Source organism: Hordeum vulgare, chromosome 5H, assembly GCF_904849725.1.
Source record: "Hordeum vulgare subsp. vulgare chromosome 5H, MorexV3_pseudomolecules_assembly, whole genome shotgun sequence".
Classification (NCBI taxonomy): domain Eukaryota; kingdom Viridiplantae; phylum Streptophyta; class Magnoliopsida; order Poales; family Poaceae; genus Hordeum; species Hordeum vulgare.
The window spans coordinates 582,838,181-582,854,211 of NC_058522.1; the positions used below are offsets into that span (position 1 = coordinate 582,838,181).

The following is a 16,031-nucleotide window of genomic DNA, read 5'->3' on the forward strand; positions in this document are numbered from 1 at the left end:
TCAAATCATTTTATTTAATGTGGGGGCAACCCTTGGGTTTCCTTTATTTTTTCCCTTTGTTTATTTTAAAACAGTCTCATTTTCTTTTCTTCTTTAAAGAGTTTTTATTTTATTTTTTAAATAAAAGAGGTTTTATTTTATTCACTTGTCAAAAGGGGTTTAGATTTTATTCTTTTGTGAAAGGGTTTTATTTAATTCTTAAGAGAGAAAGGTTTTATTTTTATTTCTTTAAAAATGCCCAAGCTATTTTATAGTTGGGGTATAAATTTTTAAAGGAGCAAAGGCATTTTTTTAATTTTATCTTTGTTAAAAGCTTTTCTTTGTTTGAAAGTTTCTGTTTTAAAAGTTAAAAAAAACAACAATAGGGGGAGGGAGCACGCCCGGCCGAGCTGGCCCAAGGCCCAGCTCCCCCCTACCCTAGCGCAGCCAGGAGGCCTCCCCTCCAACCCAGCACTCCGTCGTCCTCCCCCTGCCGAGCCCCCTTGCCCGATCCCCTTCTCCTCTCCTGCCGATCCCCTCTGTCTCCTCCCCTCGTCGCGCAGCCACATCCCCTCGTCCCCGTGTCGTTCTCCCCTTGTCTCCATGCCGAGCAGCTCCCTGCGCTGCGCTGCGCCCCGCCGTCGCCGGCTCCCTCGTCCATGTGCGCCGCCTCGCGAGCTCGCCGCAGCCGCCGGTTGTACGCCTCGTCGCCGAGCCGCTTTGGCCCCGTGCCTCGTCCCGTGCTGCTCCGCCCGCCATGGCCTCTCCCCGCCGGTGCCCTGCCCGCGCCGCCGTTGTGGCCGTCTCCAGCCCGTCGCCCGTGTCCCGCCGGCGCCGCCATGCCATGGCCTCGGCCTCGCCCGTTCCTCGCCTGCGCCGCTGTGCTCGCCGGTGCGCTTGCTGTTTTGCTGTTGCTTGCAGTGCTGCGATTTGCTGTTGCTTGCTGCCGACAGCCGCCGATGCTCCTGTTGCCGTGTAGCCGAGCCGCCTGCTGATGTGCGTGTTGCTGCGTTTTGCTCTTGATGTGCCATGCTGGCTAGCTGATGCATGCCGCTGTCTTGCTGCTTGTGCTGCCGCAGCTAGCTAGCTTAGCTGCTGCTAAGTTTGCCTGCCTCCGCTAGGTAGTTCCTGTGCGTGCGCTTGCTGTTGTTGTCCTGCTGCTTGCTGTGCCGATAGCTGCTTGTTGCTGTTGCCGCGTGCTGCTGCGTAGCCTGCCGAGCCGGTTGCTAGTTTGCCGTTGCCATAGCTGTGCTGCCTGTAGCTTTTGCTGTTAGGTTGCTGTAGATGCTGCTGCTTTGCTAGCTAGTAATTGTTAGTAGCTTTTGCTGTTAACTGCTATTGCATGCCGCTTAGCTAGCTTGCTTTGCTGCGTTATGCTTGCTTGCGTGTTGCTGTAGTTAGTTGTTGCTTGCTTGCTAGGTAGCTTGTAACTCTTGTTGCCAGATGCTAGTTGCTGCTGATTTTTGCTGTTGCCGAGGTAGATTGTTGTTGCTTACTTTTGTTATGTCGCCGCGTAGACCATTCCTTCCTTCGTGGAACCGACAAATTCGCCGAGCACCACGTCTTCCTTGACGACGCCGAAGACCCGTGTTCGACTACCGATGCCGAAGACCCGTGAACCACAATGCCGAGCGAACGACTACCGTCGACGAGACTGTGTACCACGACTTCCACGACGCCCGCTACGAACCGATCTGCTCCGATATGCACGCTTCGAAGGTATACCGATGGGACGTTGTCGTGACCGTGTGCATGTGATGTATGAGATGAATGTATGTTTGTGTCGTATGTTTGCCCGTTGCACGTGTACCTCTTTCGTTGAGCCTCGACACATGGGAACCCAGTAACGGGATCACCCCATCTTATTTAGCGTTCCCGCACGTGCTTCCTATACGTTGGCACGATATCTCGACGAGTTATCGGGATAGGAACGTTGCCGTGTCATCGTTTCTGTTTTGCCGCCATGGTTCCCTCTCTCTCGCCATGGCGACACATGTTTCTTTCTCTTCTTGCCCGTGATGTTTGAACTTGCATGCATGACGCATTCATGGCATATATATCGTGCGTTGCATGTCTCTTGTGCCGTAACTCCGTTCTAAGTCCCGCGTGCTATCGACTAGGATGACATGTAGGACCACCGCTTCACCCCTTGCCATGTTAACAACGATTTAATATTGCCGTGTAAATAATTGGGAGTGAATTAAATAATTAATCGTGGAGTTTCGTTGATATGCAACCCGTTGCATATCGAGCTTCACTTAATGTATAGAGTTTGCGTGAGGTGAACTGCCATGCCATGCCTTGCATCATTGAACTGATCATGCATCATAGTAGGTTGTGCATCATGTTGTGCATCGTGAGGTGAATATCTGTGTTGATGTTTGTTTCCGGTTTGCTCCGTCTCGATAGAGTTTCGCAAGCGTGTCGGATTGTGAGGACCCGTTCGACTACGTTGGTTCGCCGACTTTTCGGAGGCATTCTTCTTCGAAGCGGGATCTCAGGCAAGATGACCATTTACCCAGATACCATTACTATCATTGCCATGCTAGTTTTATAGCTTCTAACGTTATGTCTCGTTGCCTACCACATGTTTACATATCAGCCTCTCAACAATGCCATGATAACCTTCAACCTGTTGGACCTAGCAAACCACTGATTGACTATGTTACCGCTTGCTTATCCATGTTGTTAGCGTTGCTAGTTGCAGGTGTAGTTGCTTCCATGTGATAACATGGGTTCCTTGTTATATCACCCTATTTAATGTTATTTAAATTTAACGCACCTATATGATTGGTAAAAGGTGGAAGGCTCGGCCTTTATAGCCTGCTGTTTTGTTCCACCTTTGCCCCCTTAGTTTCGGCTACCGGTGTTATGTTCCATAAATGAGCGCTCCTAACACGATCGGGGTTGTTATGGGGACCCCCTTGATAATTCGTTTTAGATTAAAGATGGTCTGGCAAGGCCCAACTTTGGTACTACATTTGCCTAATAACTAATGAACTGCATAGGGAGTAATTAACCCGAGGATAATTTAATCAACCCCCGGGCATGTACTCCTCATGAGTGTTGGTCCAAATTGGCAGACTACGGGGCCACCATGGGGCAACCCGAGGTTTGGTATCTCCTAGTGTGACCCATCCGTCGTGTCCTGAGAACGAGGTACGCGACTCCTATCGGGATCGTCGACACGTCGGGCGGCCTTGCTGGATTAGTTTTACCTTTGACGAAATATCCTGTGCATCGGGATTCCGGTGATGCTTTGGGTAATCTCAAAGTTGAGGTTTTCCACTAGGGAATCCGACGAGATCGCGAGCTTCGTGATTGAGGATTTCTATGCGGCTTGTGGTAATTTGTGATGGACTAGTTGAAGCACCCCTGCAGGGTTAAATCTTTTCGGAAAGCCGTGCCCGCGGTTATGTGGCAACGTGGAAACTTTGTTAACACTCGTTCTAGATAACTTGAAGTTACTTAATTAAAATATGCCAACTGTGTGCGTAACCGTGACTGTCTCTTTCGTGAGTTCCTTCTCCGATCGAGGAAACGGTGGGGTTATGTCTGACGTAGGTAGGTGTTCAGGATCATTCATTTGATCATCAGTAGACACGTCCGTTATGCGTAGATCTTCCCCCTCTTATTTCTTGTACTCGTAAGTTTAGTCACCAAATATATGCTTAGCCGCTGCTGTAACCTCACCACTTAACCATGCCTCACCCAGTAAGCTTTGCTAGTCTTGATACCTTTGGAAATGAGATTGCCGAGTCCCCTGTGGCTCACAGATTATTACAATACCAGTTGCAGGTACAGGTAAAGGTTACTCGATGCGAGCGCGTTGATTATTCATTTGGAGTTGCTTCTTCTTCTTCTTCTTCTTCTTCTTCTTCTTCTTCTTCTTCTTCTTCTTCTTCATCGATCTAGGATGGGTTCCAGGCCGGCAGCCTGGGATAGCAAGGATGGACGTCGTTCTTCTTTTCTCGTTTGTTTTCGTCCGTAGTCGGATCCTACTCTTACTCTTGATGATTATGTAATGTACTGATGTGACTCTGATGTAGCTTGTGGCGAGTGTAAGCCAATTCTATATATATATATCTCTTCTTTTCAGTACATGTACTTGTAACGATATCCATTCTTGCGACACGACAAGATGCGCTTCTATCCCTGACGAGGCCTTCGTGCCAAATTGAGTATAGGATCGCATCTTGGGCGTGACACACTCTCTCTCTCCCCCCCCTCTCCCTCTCTCTCCCTCTTTCTCTCCCTCCCTCCCTCTCACTCTCTCCCTCCCTCTCTCTCTCTCTCTCTCTCTCTCTCTCTCCCTCTCTCTCCCTCTCCCTCTCTCTCTCCCTCCCTCCCTCTCACTCTCTCCCTCCCTCTCTCTCTCTCCCTCCCTCCCCCCCTCCCTCTCTCTCTCTCCCTCCCTCTCTCCCTCCCTCCCCCTCTCTCTCTCTCGGCCCCTCCCTCCCCTCTCTCTCTCCCCTCCCTCCCCTCTCTCTCTCTCCCCCCTCCCTCCCCTCCCTCCCTCTCCCCTCCCTCCCTCCCTCCCCCCTCTCCCTCTCCCTCTCCCTCTCCCCCTCTCTCTCTCTCTCTCCCTCCCTCCCTCCCTCTCCCTCTCCCCCGCCCTCCCTCCCTCTCTCTCTCTCTCACGCACGCACGGTCATGAAACCCAAGATCCGCACGAATGCGGTGAGCCTCCTCTCTACGGAGTTGAAGTAATCATCCTCTGGATACGAATGAAGAACCGTGATTAGAGTGACAATGAATGCCTAGAACGACATGAGAGTATGCAAGTGCAGGAGGCATGATCAAGGCAGAACCATACCATACCATCTGTGGGTGACATAAGTTATCCAGCCGCATTCAGAATGCCTGTCTTTCTGTTGTGATTCTTTCATATCAAACGACTTGCTTGAATTAGGGGGCACCAAGTGAGCAAACAATTTCACAAGTTGTGACGAACAATAATATTTTAGTTCATGTGGTACCAAATGTAGACTCCATAAATATCCCTGTAGTAAAATTTGGTTTGATTTCGAAGAACAACACGTTAGAGATACAAATAACATAATATTCAACTTGTCAGCTATGCAAGATCAACATGAACTTAAACTTATGTTGGCATCGACACTTGGAAGTATAGTGTAAGAAACTGTGGATTGGGAGAAGGAGGGCATACTTAATATGTACTTCTCCCAAGAGACTGCAAATTTGTATGATATGCATCAGGTAGAAATAAAGTAGTACATACTTGGTGACAAGAGTTTGAAGAGCACACTAACAACCAACAATACGGAAATGTCTAGAAAGGGAATCAGATACATTTTGCGCTTCCATTTCGGAGTGGAGCTCGGATGAAAAAGATATGATTTAAAAGAGCGCACAACATTTCTTGCCAGTTAGAATTTATGTAGCACTTGGTTTTACCTTGGTCATTTGAGGTGTTCACAAACCTAAAAAAGCATTACCATATTTGGCACACTGATCATTACATAAGTAATGTTGAGCGATGTTCCTTAGCACGAGGGTTTGTTTCTAGTTTTTCTTTTGCCAACCATGAAAAAGAAAAATCCCCCTTTGAGGTCAAAGTTATTAATCTGTTCCTTTTTATTATTTTATTTATTGTAAGTGATTCTGCTCGCTGATGGTCTCATCATGTACCGCAAATGGTGGAGGAAGAAAAAACCTTGATTCTCATGAAGGCCTGTCTGTAGTGGACTTTTGCTGATTATTGTTCGTACTTTTAACCACTCCTAATTCTTTTGTAAATGGGCTGGATGGTAATGAAGCAGAAAAGACTCCGATATGCTTCTATGTCTGTGACCTACCACAGAAGACGATCTCAATGTGGAGTGGAATTGCTAAGACATGATCAGCAATAACTGGACAACAGCTTAGAACTTGTGCAATAATCCACCATCACAACAACTATGGACAATTCAACCGTGTCATCACTCTCATGATGTGCTGCGAGCGCGAGGATAGTTCAGCCAACAGGTAAAACATCAGAATAAACACCAACCACATTCACATGTGCCGCAACAGTTTAGTACATGAAACTACCTGCTGAATCAAGTTGATGCTATATTCTTGTGGAGTCGATGGCTATATATGCACAAAAAATGTACATACATAGCCCCAACAACCCTTTCTATTCGATCAGCACAACATGGGTGACAACAGATAATTAAGGTTCTACAGGGCAAGAACTGATATATGTTTCAGTGGTTCAACATTCCAAAATGAAGCTAGTGCTGCATTTTCCTGCAAAACTGTTCCTCGTGCATGATTTCCATGCCAACACAACCACGCCCCAAAGTCACCAAGGCGCTATGTTTGCAACGCGACCTGTCCACTAAATCACGCCAAGTTTCGACGCTTTTCTCTCAGAGATACTCAGGTGTGTGCTTCTGCAAGGTGGTCCTCATGAAATCCGAGATCCGCGCGGATGCGGCAAGACCCCTCTCTATACAGTTGAAGTAATCGTCCTCTGGATACAAATGAAACAGACCAGGATTAGAACAGCAAAGAAGGCCAAGACAAACACAGAAATCCAAGGCACGAGCCAGATAGAACCGTACGGGACATCACTCCATGGGTGATGGAAGTTATCAAGCCCCGTTCAGACTGCCCATCTTTCTGCTGTGGTTCTTTCACATCGACAGACTTGCTTGAATTCGGGAACACAAGGTGAGCAAACGATTTCAATTGCTGCAGCAGGTTGTGACAAACAACAATATTTCAGTTCCTGTGGTACTGAAATATTATTCTACAAAAGTTCTTATGGTAATGGAAGCACTGGAAAAAATTACTTTGATCTTGAAGAACAACACATTAGAAAAACAAGTAACACAATATTTCAATTTGTCAACTATGCACAATCAACATGTGCAGTTAATATTTTTGTTGGCGTCAGCACTTGGAAGTACACTAAACACCATCAAAAAGTAAATCACATGATCTCAGGAAACAGTTGTTAATGGCAGTGCCCCACTTACAGTGACCATGAGACTAAAACAATACTTCTGATAGACTAGAAAATTTTATGCTATGCATCATGTAAACATAAAGTACTCCCACCAATCGGAAAAAAAGTGTCTCAGCTTTGAAGCTATGAGGGATGGCTTACTTCTAGCCCTCGATTGGATGTAATGTGGTGGCTGCTGAGTCAGACTCACTCGAGGTGATTAACTTCTGTACTCGTGAATTACAATGGTGGGACCCGGCAACTGCAGTCTATGCAGAATGTCTCGATGTGACACTTGATAGGGAAGGCCATTTTATGGCATTGTAAAAGAGAAGCTAATGGCGTCTCACATAAGCTAGCTAGATTTAGTTATTCGAATAAAATTTCCTGTGATTGAGTGGATGACCCTCCAGACTGGATGATTCCTGTCCTGGCAAACGATGTAATTGTTGCTTAAGTTAATAAAGCTAGCCATGATGGTCTTTCCCTAAAAAAAAAGGTCGAAAATTCCTAGTGGAGGAATCAGATAAATTCTGTACTTCCATTTCAGAGTGGAGTTGAGATGAAAAGAACAATTCTATATACCTGCTCTTCTGCCTTGCTTGTGTCCAAAATCACAGAACCATCGGGCAACACTCCGCAGCCAATTGCAACTACAGCACATAATCTTGTCAGTGAACATAGAGAAATCATTGAAAATACCCGCAAGATGCCTCAGTGAACATACATAAATTAGTAAACTTACCAGCAAGATGTTTCATGGGGATGCCAGCAAAAACAAGGGCAGCACAGGAAGCATTAATTGCACATGGAAGAAGCTAAGTACTGTCAAGGGTTACTCTTTATTGAAATAAGATACAGATATTCAGAATTTGTCAATTTGCAATGCATATTGAAACTTCCACCAGTTCTTGCCCACCATTACAGCCAACAAAAACGGTTTGCAAGGCAGTGCAAGACAAAGAAACACGTTTCATAACTCAGAACACTATGGTGAGATATATAACGGTAAAAAGGATACAGAACCATCGTCACCCATAACCTGCAAAAATAGAAATAAGCAAGATGAGATAAGACAATATATGCAATGAAATGACACATTAATTACAAAAGACCCGATCAACAGCATTAATTAAGTTTTTCAAAAACAGCCAGTTGCAACTTGCAACAATGGTTGCAGAACCTAACCCCGCCAAGTGCAGCCATTTCCAACAGCAGCATGTTCCTTACAAGTATACAGGAACACATTTCAAATTATTCCCTAGTGGAATCCCATGGTAGTGGCCATCCTAGTTGTTACATCTTCTGTGTTTCGCAAGCGCAGACATAAGATTCATAGCCAACTAGTGAGCCCACAATATTGCCCCTTCGAAAAGAAAAGAAAAAGTCATCATGTAGGCTAAATGGGCTAATCTTCTTGACAGCACGATGCATAAGGCTGTAGAAATAAGCATGGGTGGGATAAAACAATATAAGCCACAGTGTGAATGATAAAACAATATAAGCCACGGTGTGAATGATACACCAGTTCTTTGAAAACAGCAAAGCTTGAAGTGCCGAGAAAGAGTTTCAACTTGCAACAACGGTTGCAGAACCTAACTCCGCCTAGTGCAGCCATTTCCCGCAGCAGCACATTTTGTTTCCACTCATGTATACAGGAAGGACTGCATTCCGTAGCGAAACTCCATCGTAGTGACTGTGATAGTCATTGCATCATTCTTGTGCGTTTCGCGAGCAGAGACATGCGATTTGTATCCCAACTAGCGGGCTCATTGTGTAACCACAAGATCTCCATTCCGAGAAACACGGTCATCAGGTAGGCTAAATGGGCCATCGTCGCGACGATACAAAACGACACGATGCGCATTTAAGGCTACGCATCACAGACAATGAGCTATAAACAGCCGGGCAATCCTGGCACATGCGTATAGAAGAAAGCAAAAAAAAAGCAGAGCAAGTGGAAGCAGAGGAAGGATGCTTGACCTGAAGAATGATGGAGGTGGTGGTGTTGGGGTGGACGGTGAGCAGGCAGATGCTCTGCAGCGTCCTCTTGAGCGTCATCTCGTACTCCTTCTCCTGCCTCCCTGCCAACACAAACAAGCACCGCCGGCGGTGAAAATGAAAGAGCACTCGAGAGACGGCCAGCAGGAGGTGGCGAGGAACACTGACCGATCTGGCCGGTCTTGGGCTTCCAGACGACCTCGAGGGAGGCCTTCTCGGGGTTCTCCCCCTTGCGGGTGCCCGGCCGGGGCCCGTACACCGCCGCCAGCACCACCGTGTCGCCCTGCGCCCACCGCGCCGACCCGTGCGCCCGCTCCAGCGGGTTCCGCGTGCACGAGTACGCCCTCAGCTGGTTCGCCTTCCTCCCTCCCGCCCGCTCCCCTCCCCCCTCCATCCCTCCCCTCCCTCACGGCGTAGGCGGCGGCGCGGCGAGACCAAACCCTAGCTAGCTTGCTAAACCCTGGAGCGCTCTGCCGGGCCTCCTCGCCACCCGCGCCTGATGAGGGGCTCGCGGCAGGGGCAGAGACGATCTGGACCGTCCGTGGTAGATCGGACGGTTGCCGTCGCTCGGGACCCTCCGGGCCGCACGTCTATTTTCGGAGGGTTTGCTTGGGTGGTTGCCCACCGTCCGGGCCACATAAATTTCCGACCTTTTTTGCTTCTCCTCGCCGCCGCCGCCGCCGCAGAACGCCGACGACGAGGACGGGGGAGATGGCGAGGAAGGGGAAGGAGGCCGCCGAGCCCGACGCCAAGGCGGCGGCCGTCCGCTCCCTCTTCTCCGCCGACAACCCGTTCCGCCGCAAGGAGTCCGCCCCGGAGGAGCCCCCCCGCGCTCCCCCGCCAACCCCTGCATCCGCCGTCCCCACGCCGGCGCGCAAGCCCTCGAAGCGACCCGAGGCTAAGGCGGAGGCGGAGGCCGTGGAGCCGTCCCGGAGGAAGCGGGGCGAGGAAGGGGAGGGGGAGGGGCCGCCAGCGCGGCGCAAGAGGAAGCGGGACGAGGTGGAGGCCGGGTACGAGCGGCGGACGCTGGGGGCGGCGCCCGCGGAGGAGGAGGTGCGGTCGCGGCCGGTGGTCGGGGCCAAGAGGAAGGCGACCCACGACGTCGAGGCGGTGGCCTCCGGGGGGGAGGAGGACGAGGCGTTCGACGACGAGGGCAAGCTGCTCAGGACCGTCTTCGTCGGGAACCTGCCGCTGCGGACCAAGAAGAAGGCGCTCACCAAGGAGTTCGCCACCTTCGGCGTGGTCGACTCCGTCAGGATCCGCTCCGTGCCCCTCGGCGACGTCAGTGCCGTTCATTGGGTCCCTTCTTGTGCTATTGGGGATGGTTTTTTCGCCTTCGTGTGCTAATCGGTCATCTGTTTGTGTGCTCGCTGCAGACCAAGATTCCGCGGAAGGGGGCCGTCATCAAAGGGAAGATCAATGACTCGGTCGACAAGTGAGTGCATTGCGTTACATATAATATGGATTGCTAGCGATGCATTGTTCGGGTCATTATTGTCTAACAAGTGGAATTCATGCTATAGTTGGATAATTACTAGATCATTTTGTTATCTGCTTTGTTCTGTTTGCCATAAAATTTCAGTTGGAATTTCTTAATGTAACAAGCACCTGACTGCAATTAGAAATTCAGGACTTCCCCTGTTATTAGGGCTCGGTCTTTCTGTGCTACTCCTGCAATGACTAATTATTCCTCTGTACATTTAAATGGCCTTCATTTTAACTTGGTGCTGCATTTTTATCCTTTGATTTTACGAGCTGTTAATATGCATATGTTATTATGTTCTATTTAGTTCCTGTTGATACTTGAAAGATAAAAGTATCTAAGTAATATTCAGCATCACATAATTTTGAGTAAAAATAAACCAGAATAGCCATAGCTCAGGAGTTGGGATCCAAAGGTTATGAAAGTAATTTTTGCATGGAAATTGGTTTGTTTCGGTGAAACTATTGCAGTCCCTTGTTCACACATCTATGTAATAATTCCTTTTTTTTTTCTCCATATACTACTTTCCATAATAAAACAAAGTAACTCATCGTTTTCATTTCTAGTTTAGTCCCTCTGTGCTGTTATGATGCTTATGCTATATGGTACTGAGCTGGCGCACAAATATCTAGCACAGTGACACCAGAAAGGCACATCCTACACAGAATTTGTATGCGTTTTCATAGCTTTCGTGTTCTTGGTATAAATAGTACCGCCACTTGATATGTGTCCAAATTAATAGACCACTATGTTGTAAGACGATGATGGAACACAAGGAGTTGTTTAGCTGTTTTGTGCCACAAACATACTGTATGCCTGTTGCTTTTCAAACTCTTATCTTCTTATATCCTTTGCAGTGTGCATGCCTACATCGTCTTCAAAGATGAGCAGTGTGCGCGGACAGCTTTATCTCATAATATGGCACTGGTGTGTTCCTTGTCTTACAAGTTACAACCGATAAGAAATTACTTCTTAAAGCTTAAGTACATCTTTAAGAACTTTCTGTGTCATGTCTTATATCTAATAATACAATGTATATATATATGAATTTTGAATCTTCTAGTTCAATGGCAATCACATCCGTGTTGACATGGCGTGTCCGCCTCGTAAAAAGCTAAAAGGAGAAGGACCTCTTTATGACAGAAAGAGGACAGTGTTTGTTGGTAACCTTCCATTCGATGTAAAGGTATGTATGATGTGTCCATTCTTGTATGGCTCTTTGTTGTTCTTTTTTAAAGAAATGATAGCAGTAACACCACAATGTCCACATAAACTAAGTATCCAGTGTCAACTTTGCTTCTTGGTGGCACATCAGGATGAGGAGCTCTACCAGCTGTTCTGCGGTCCCAGTGGACCACAAGGTGATGTTGAAGCTATACGTGTTGTCAGAGATCCAGATTCAAGCCTTGGAAAGGGTATCGCTTATGTTCTATTCAAAACAAGGGTATAATTCTTATCCTTCCTATTTCTTTTTGTGTTATTCTGAGTTCTAATTCTGTGCAACAGTCAAAAGTTTGTCGGGTGCATAAGAAGTTTATGGATAGTTAATTTGTTTTACTTTACATGATTGTGCAAAACATTACTGAAAGATAGCATCGTTAGTCATGTCGTACGGTTAAGGATAAGTTGAAGATTTTCTTGCTGAACTGCATATTTTACAAAGGGAACATCAGTTATAAGCAGGGTTGTAAATGTTTAAGCCAATTGTGGACTCAGCCTGATACATGCTGAACTGCATATCTATCCACTGAGTTCTCTTGTATCCAGGCTGTGTCTTACAATGTTCATTCAGTGTTGCTTATCTTTTACCTACTGAGCAGGACGAAAAAAATGATAGAATCTTGTTAGCATGACAAGTTTACAAAGTTTTGTCCAAAAAAGTGTCTAATTCAATTATAAACTACTCCCTCCGTCCCATAATATAAGAGCGTTTTTGACTCTAGTGTAGTATAAAAGTAATACTCCCTCCGTCCGAAAATACTTGTCCTAAAAATGCATATAATGGATGTATCTATAATTAAAATAAGTCTAGATACATTCATCTCTAGGACGTATTTCCGGACGGAGGTAGTACTAGCTAAGAGTAGTAAACTTCATTCATGCTTGGTAACAATATCTGCTACTTTGAAGGCCTATTGTGATCCTGGCTTGTCAATTGCATCTGTTTACTAGAATTGCCTAGCCGGTTCATTTCTTTTATCCTCTGATTATATACCGTATGATACTATTCTGATGAAGATAACATCTTATAATGACCTTTGGTTATCATCTTGTGAAATGCTTTGAACAATTTTCCACATTATCTCCATGCATTGTTATCTCATCAGGATCTCATAATTGTTTCAATGTGTGTTATGCAGGAAGCTGCTAACTCCGTTGTCAAAAAACGGGGCCTTAAGATTAGAGATCGCTTTTTGAGGCTCACCCATGCAAAAGCAGCCGACGCGACACCAAAGAAGACGGTTGCTGGGAAAACACGCGGCACTCCAAAACAGAAGACCCCTTCTACGCCAGGCAGCAAGTCCCGCGAAGGCAGCGACAGCAAGAAACGCAAGGCCCCGGCGAGTCTGTCTTACCAAGGCCTGAAGTCGACCAAATCTGGCGTCGTGAAGAAGGTGAAGCTGGCCCGGCGCCCCGTCAACCAAGGGAATCAGCAGGGAAGGCCTAGTGAGACGGGACAAAGCGAGAGTGCCCGCAAATCTAAGCGGCCCGCAGTGGCAGCAAGGAAGGCGAAGCAGCTGACCAAGAAACGGAAGCAGGATGGCCCGACACCCGAGAACACGCACCGCAGCAAGAAGGCGAGGAAGTAGCCGTCCCTGTGATGGATCGTTCGCTTCACTTCGTAGTAGGAGTGTGAGGTTTTGGATGAAATGAATCCCTGATGGCCTTTGGTTCGGCGAGGGAAAAAAAAATACGAGGTTGACATTGCTAATGTAATGCGGAGAAGAGTCGGGTGTAGTCATTTGGTACTTGCCTTTGGAGTCTTAGCCCCTGTGCTAATGTCAAGATGATGCTTATCTATGTAAACATCATGTACTGACACCATTTTTGCCTTGCTTGTTCTCATGCTGGTCCATGTCAATCAAGTGATACAACTACAAGTAGCATGTTTGGTAAAAAATAAAAAATCAATTGTCTTGGTAAATACTTTCTCCATTCCATAATTCTTGTTGTGGTTTGAGTGCAGATGCAACAGAGAGATTGTTTGGCAGTGCCAAATGCAGTAGAAACATTTGATTCTCAACATCAAACATGGGTTTAGGTTTACTGAATTTGACAAGGAACTCTTTTGCTCCATGATCCATCTGAAATCAGAAATTGGATGGCGCATTCCTGGATCTGGATGGATATCACACCAAACAACAGCACAAATCGAAGTGGAATTTCATAATTTGCATACAAAATCGAAGTCCAAGTTCATGATTTTCATCCAAGCTCTAGGTGGCAGTTCATAATTTACATACGAGTTTGATTGCAGCTTCACTTATCCTCAAACATAGTAGTAGTACTCTGTAGCACTTGTGAACACTGATGTGCAAGTGCAAACCGTCTTGAACGATCTACTCGTACCCGCGTCACATGTCGGCGGGGGTTGCGGCGTTGAGGCGCCAGAAGACCTCCGCGGCGGCGTCGGCGGTGCCGTTGTCGACGGCGACGGCCCCGAGGAGCGCGCGGAGTGCGCCGCACACCACGGGCGGCGCCGACGCCTTGGTGGACCCGGCGACGCGCACGACGGCCGGGATGCCCGCGCGGGCCCCCGCCGTGGCGCAAGCGGCCTCCCCCGCGGCGTCGCGCGCGGCGCGGGAGACGGCGGAGGCCGGGGCGTCGCGGTCGGCGGCGAGGGCCCGCAGCGCGGCGGCCGACTCCGCCGCGGCCAGGCCGAGCACCGCCAAAGCCCGGCCGTTCTCGCGCGAGTAGGAGGCGTGCGTCATCGCGCGGCGGAGCAGGTCTGGGGATTGGAACGCGTAGCCGATCCGGCCCTGCAGCGCCGCCAGCGCCGCGTCGAACGGAGACGATTCGAGTCCCGTGGCGAGGGAGACGGAGACGAGGATGAGGAGGGCGGCGGCGAGGGTGGTGGTTGCCGGCGGCGGGGGCGCCATTGCTGGTCTGCTAGGTTTGGGTGGTCAAGTGCGGGAGACTTGGAGGGGAAAGGGTGATGTACGTACCGACGTGGCGATTCTTTCTCTCTCTGGTTGACGACGTGGTGCGGGACTGGGCATCGGGCTGTGTATGGGCCGGGCTGGACTCGGGCCCGATGACCCATCGGCACGGCGGCATGGGGAAATTGGTCTCGCTCGTAGCTGTCACTATGGCCTGGCCTAAACTCGAAGCGACGACGGGTTTCCATCGAAAGTGTTAGAAATTAATTAGTAGATTAATTTAAAGGATACGTCCAACCCGAACAGTCGTGTCTTCTTTTTATGTCTATTGCCAATAGGCACCTGTTCTGGAGGGATGCCTCCAAACAGACACCTCTTCTTTGCACCTCTTTCAGATGTATATATACTTAAGAATCAATAAAAAGAGGATTGCTGGTCCATTCATTTTCATTCAATCTCGTTTTACTCTAACACGTTATCACGCACTTGCTCTGTCAAGAGTAGAAGGCCACAAGGAAAGAAAACTCCGCGACGACGAAGGGCAAGCCCTCCTGCTTGCAGGTGCACGAGGCGCCCGGCTGCGTCGCCTCCATCGCGGGGCTAACCATGATGGCGGCGCCCTCCAGCGCCAAGGTCTACAACCACGCAGAGCCGAGCAACGGCGGTTCGGCCAGCCCGCGGCCACTGCATCGGTGTGTCCTCAGGCGCATAAGCTGGCGGCCAGCAACGCCCTCAGACGCGTGGGGAACTAGCCCGCCTCCACGCACCACAACCACCCATGGCGCAACGGACGGCACCCGTCCTGGTGGCAGCGCAAAGCGCGGCGCCCTCAGGAGCATGGACCAACGACGCCCGCGTCTGACGTCGGCAGGCAACGGCCGACGCACGACGATTGGTTCATTGGTCACGACGACGTCCGCCCCATCTCCACGCTCGGCCACCCACGACGCGGCGGTAGGCGAAGACGGCAGCCAGCACCACCCATCCTGGCTCGGCTCCTTGCGGGACGATGCGCCGTGCATAGCCTATGGCTGCCCTCTCCACGTAATTGTTTCGCCCGACGACACCGGATGGCAATACGAATCGGTTGATTCGTTTGTGTCACACACGCACACACGAAGAGATAAGGCAGAGAACGTTATCTCTTTGAGCAGTCGTCTGTGTCTATATCCAGGCTAATTGCATTCAGACTTATCAAGTTTCCTGGACTCGCTTTTGGCTAATTGTATTATGAAGTTAATTCTCAACCCTCTGCTATTTTGTATTTTTTTTCTTCTTGAGGAGGGACTCTGCTATTTTACAGGCCATCAGGTTTAATACTAACACAAGCCATCAGGCTTAGTGTTACCTCAGATATTCGATAATACCTTGTAATACCATATTGGTTGAGTCCCAAAGCATTGACCTTATGTTATTGGGTGTGTGGATCATTCCATCTCGAATGGATCCCAAGATACTAAGTGCAACAACTGTTGGAATTATGCCCTAGAGGCAATAATAAATATGGTTA

General features: G+C 48.4%; 4 protein-coding genes across 4 annotated transcripts; 1 reads left to right on the top strand and 3 right to left on the bottom strand.

Moving 5' to 3' along the window:
- Positions 1–5,975: 5,975 nt before the first annotated feature.
- LOC123395192 (exosome complex exonuclease RRP46 homolog) lies at positions 5,976–9,347 on the bottom strand. The gene is made up of 7 exons (XM_045090134.1): positions 9,107–9,347; positions 8,921–9,021; positions 7,959–7,979; positions 7,683–7,755; positions 7,523–7,590; positions 6,552–6,681; positions 5,976–6,460 (listed from the first exon to the last, which is right to left on the bottom strand). The coding sequence occupies exons 1-7, from the start codon at positions 9,330–9,332 to the stop codon at positions 6,357–6,359; spliced, it is 723 nt and encodes a 240-aa protein (XP_044946069.1). The 5' UTR covers positions 9,333–9,347; the 3' UTR covers positions 5,976–6,356.
- Positions 9,348–9,566: 219 nt separating this feature from the next.
- LOC123395191 (nucleolar protein 12) lies at positions 9,567–13,566 on the top strand. The gene is made up of 6 exons (XM_045090131.1): positions 9,567–10,219; positions 10,315–10,373; positions 11,279–11,348; positions 11,485–11,607; positions 11,737–11,865; positions 12,782–13,566. The coding sequence occupies exons 1-6, from the start codon at positions 9,650–9,652 to the stop codon at positions 13,229–13,231; spliced, it is 1,401 nt and encodes a 466-aa protein (XP_044946066.1). The 5' UTR covers positions 9,567–9,649; the 3' UTR covers positions 13,232–13,566.
- Positions 13,567–13,791: 225 nt separating this feature from the next.
- On the bottom strand, positions 13,792–14,724 carry LOC123395193 (protein NUCLEAR FUSION DEFECTIVE 2). Its single transcript, XM_045090135.1, has one exon. It carries the CDS (start codon positions 14,519–14,521, stop codon positions 13,997–13,999), a length of 525 nt encoding a protein of 174 aa, XP_044946070.1. The 5' UTR covers positions 14,522–14,724; the 3' UTR covers positions 13,792–13,996.
- A 237-nt stretch (positions 14,725–14,961) lies between these two features.
- Positions 14,962–15,543, bottom strand: LOC123399620. Its single transcript, XM_045094018.1, has one exon. It carries the CDS (start codon positions 15,541–15,543, stop codon positions 15,157–15,159), a length of 387 nt encoding a protein of 128 aa, XP_044949953.1. The 3' UTR covers positions 14,962–15,156.
- Positions 15,544–16,031: the final 488 nt, after the last annotated feature.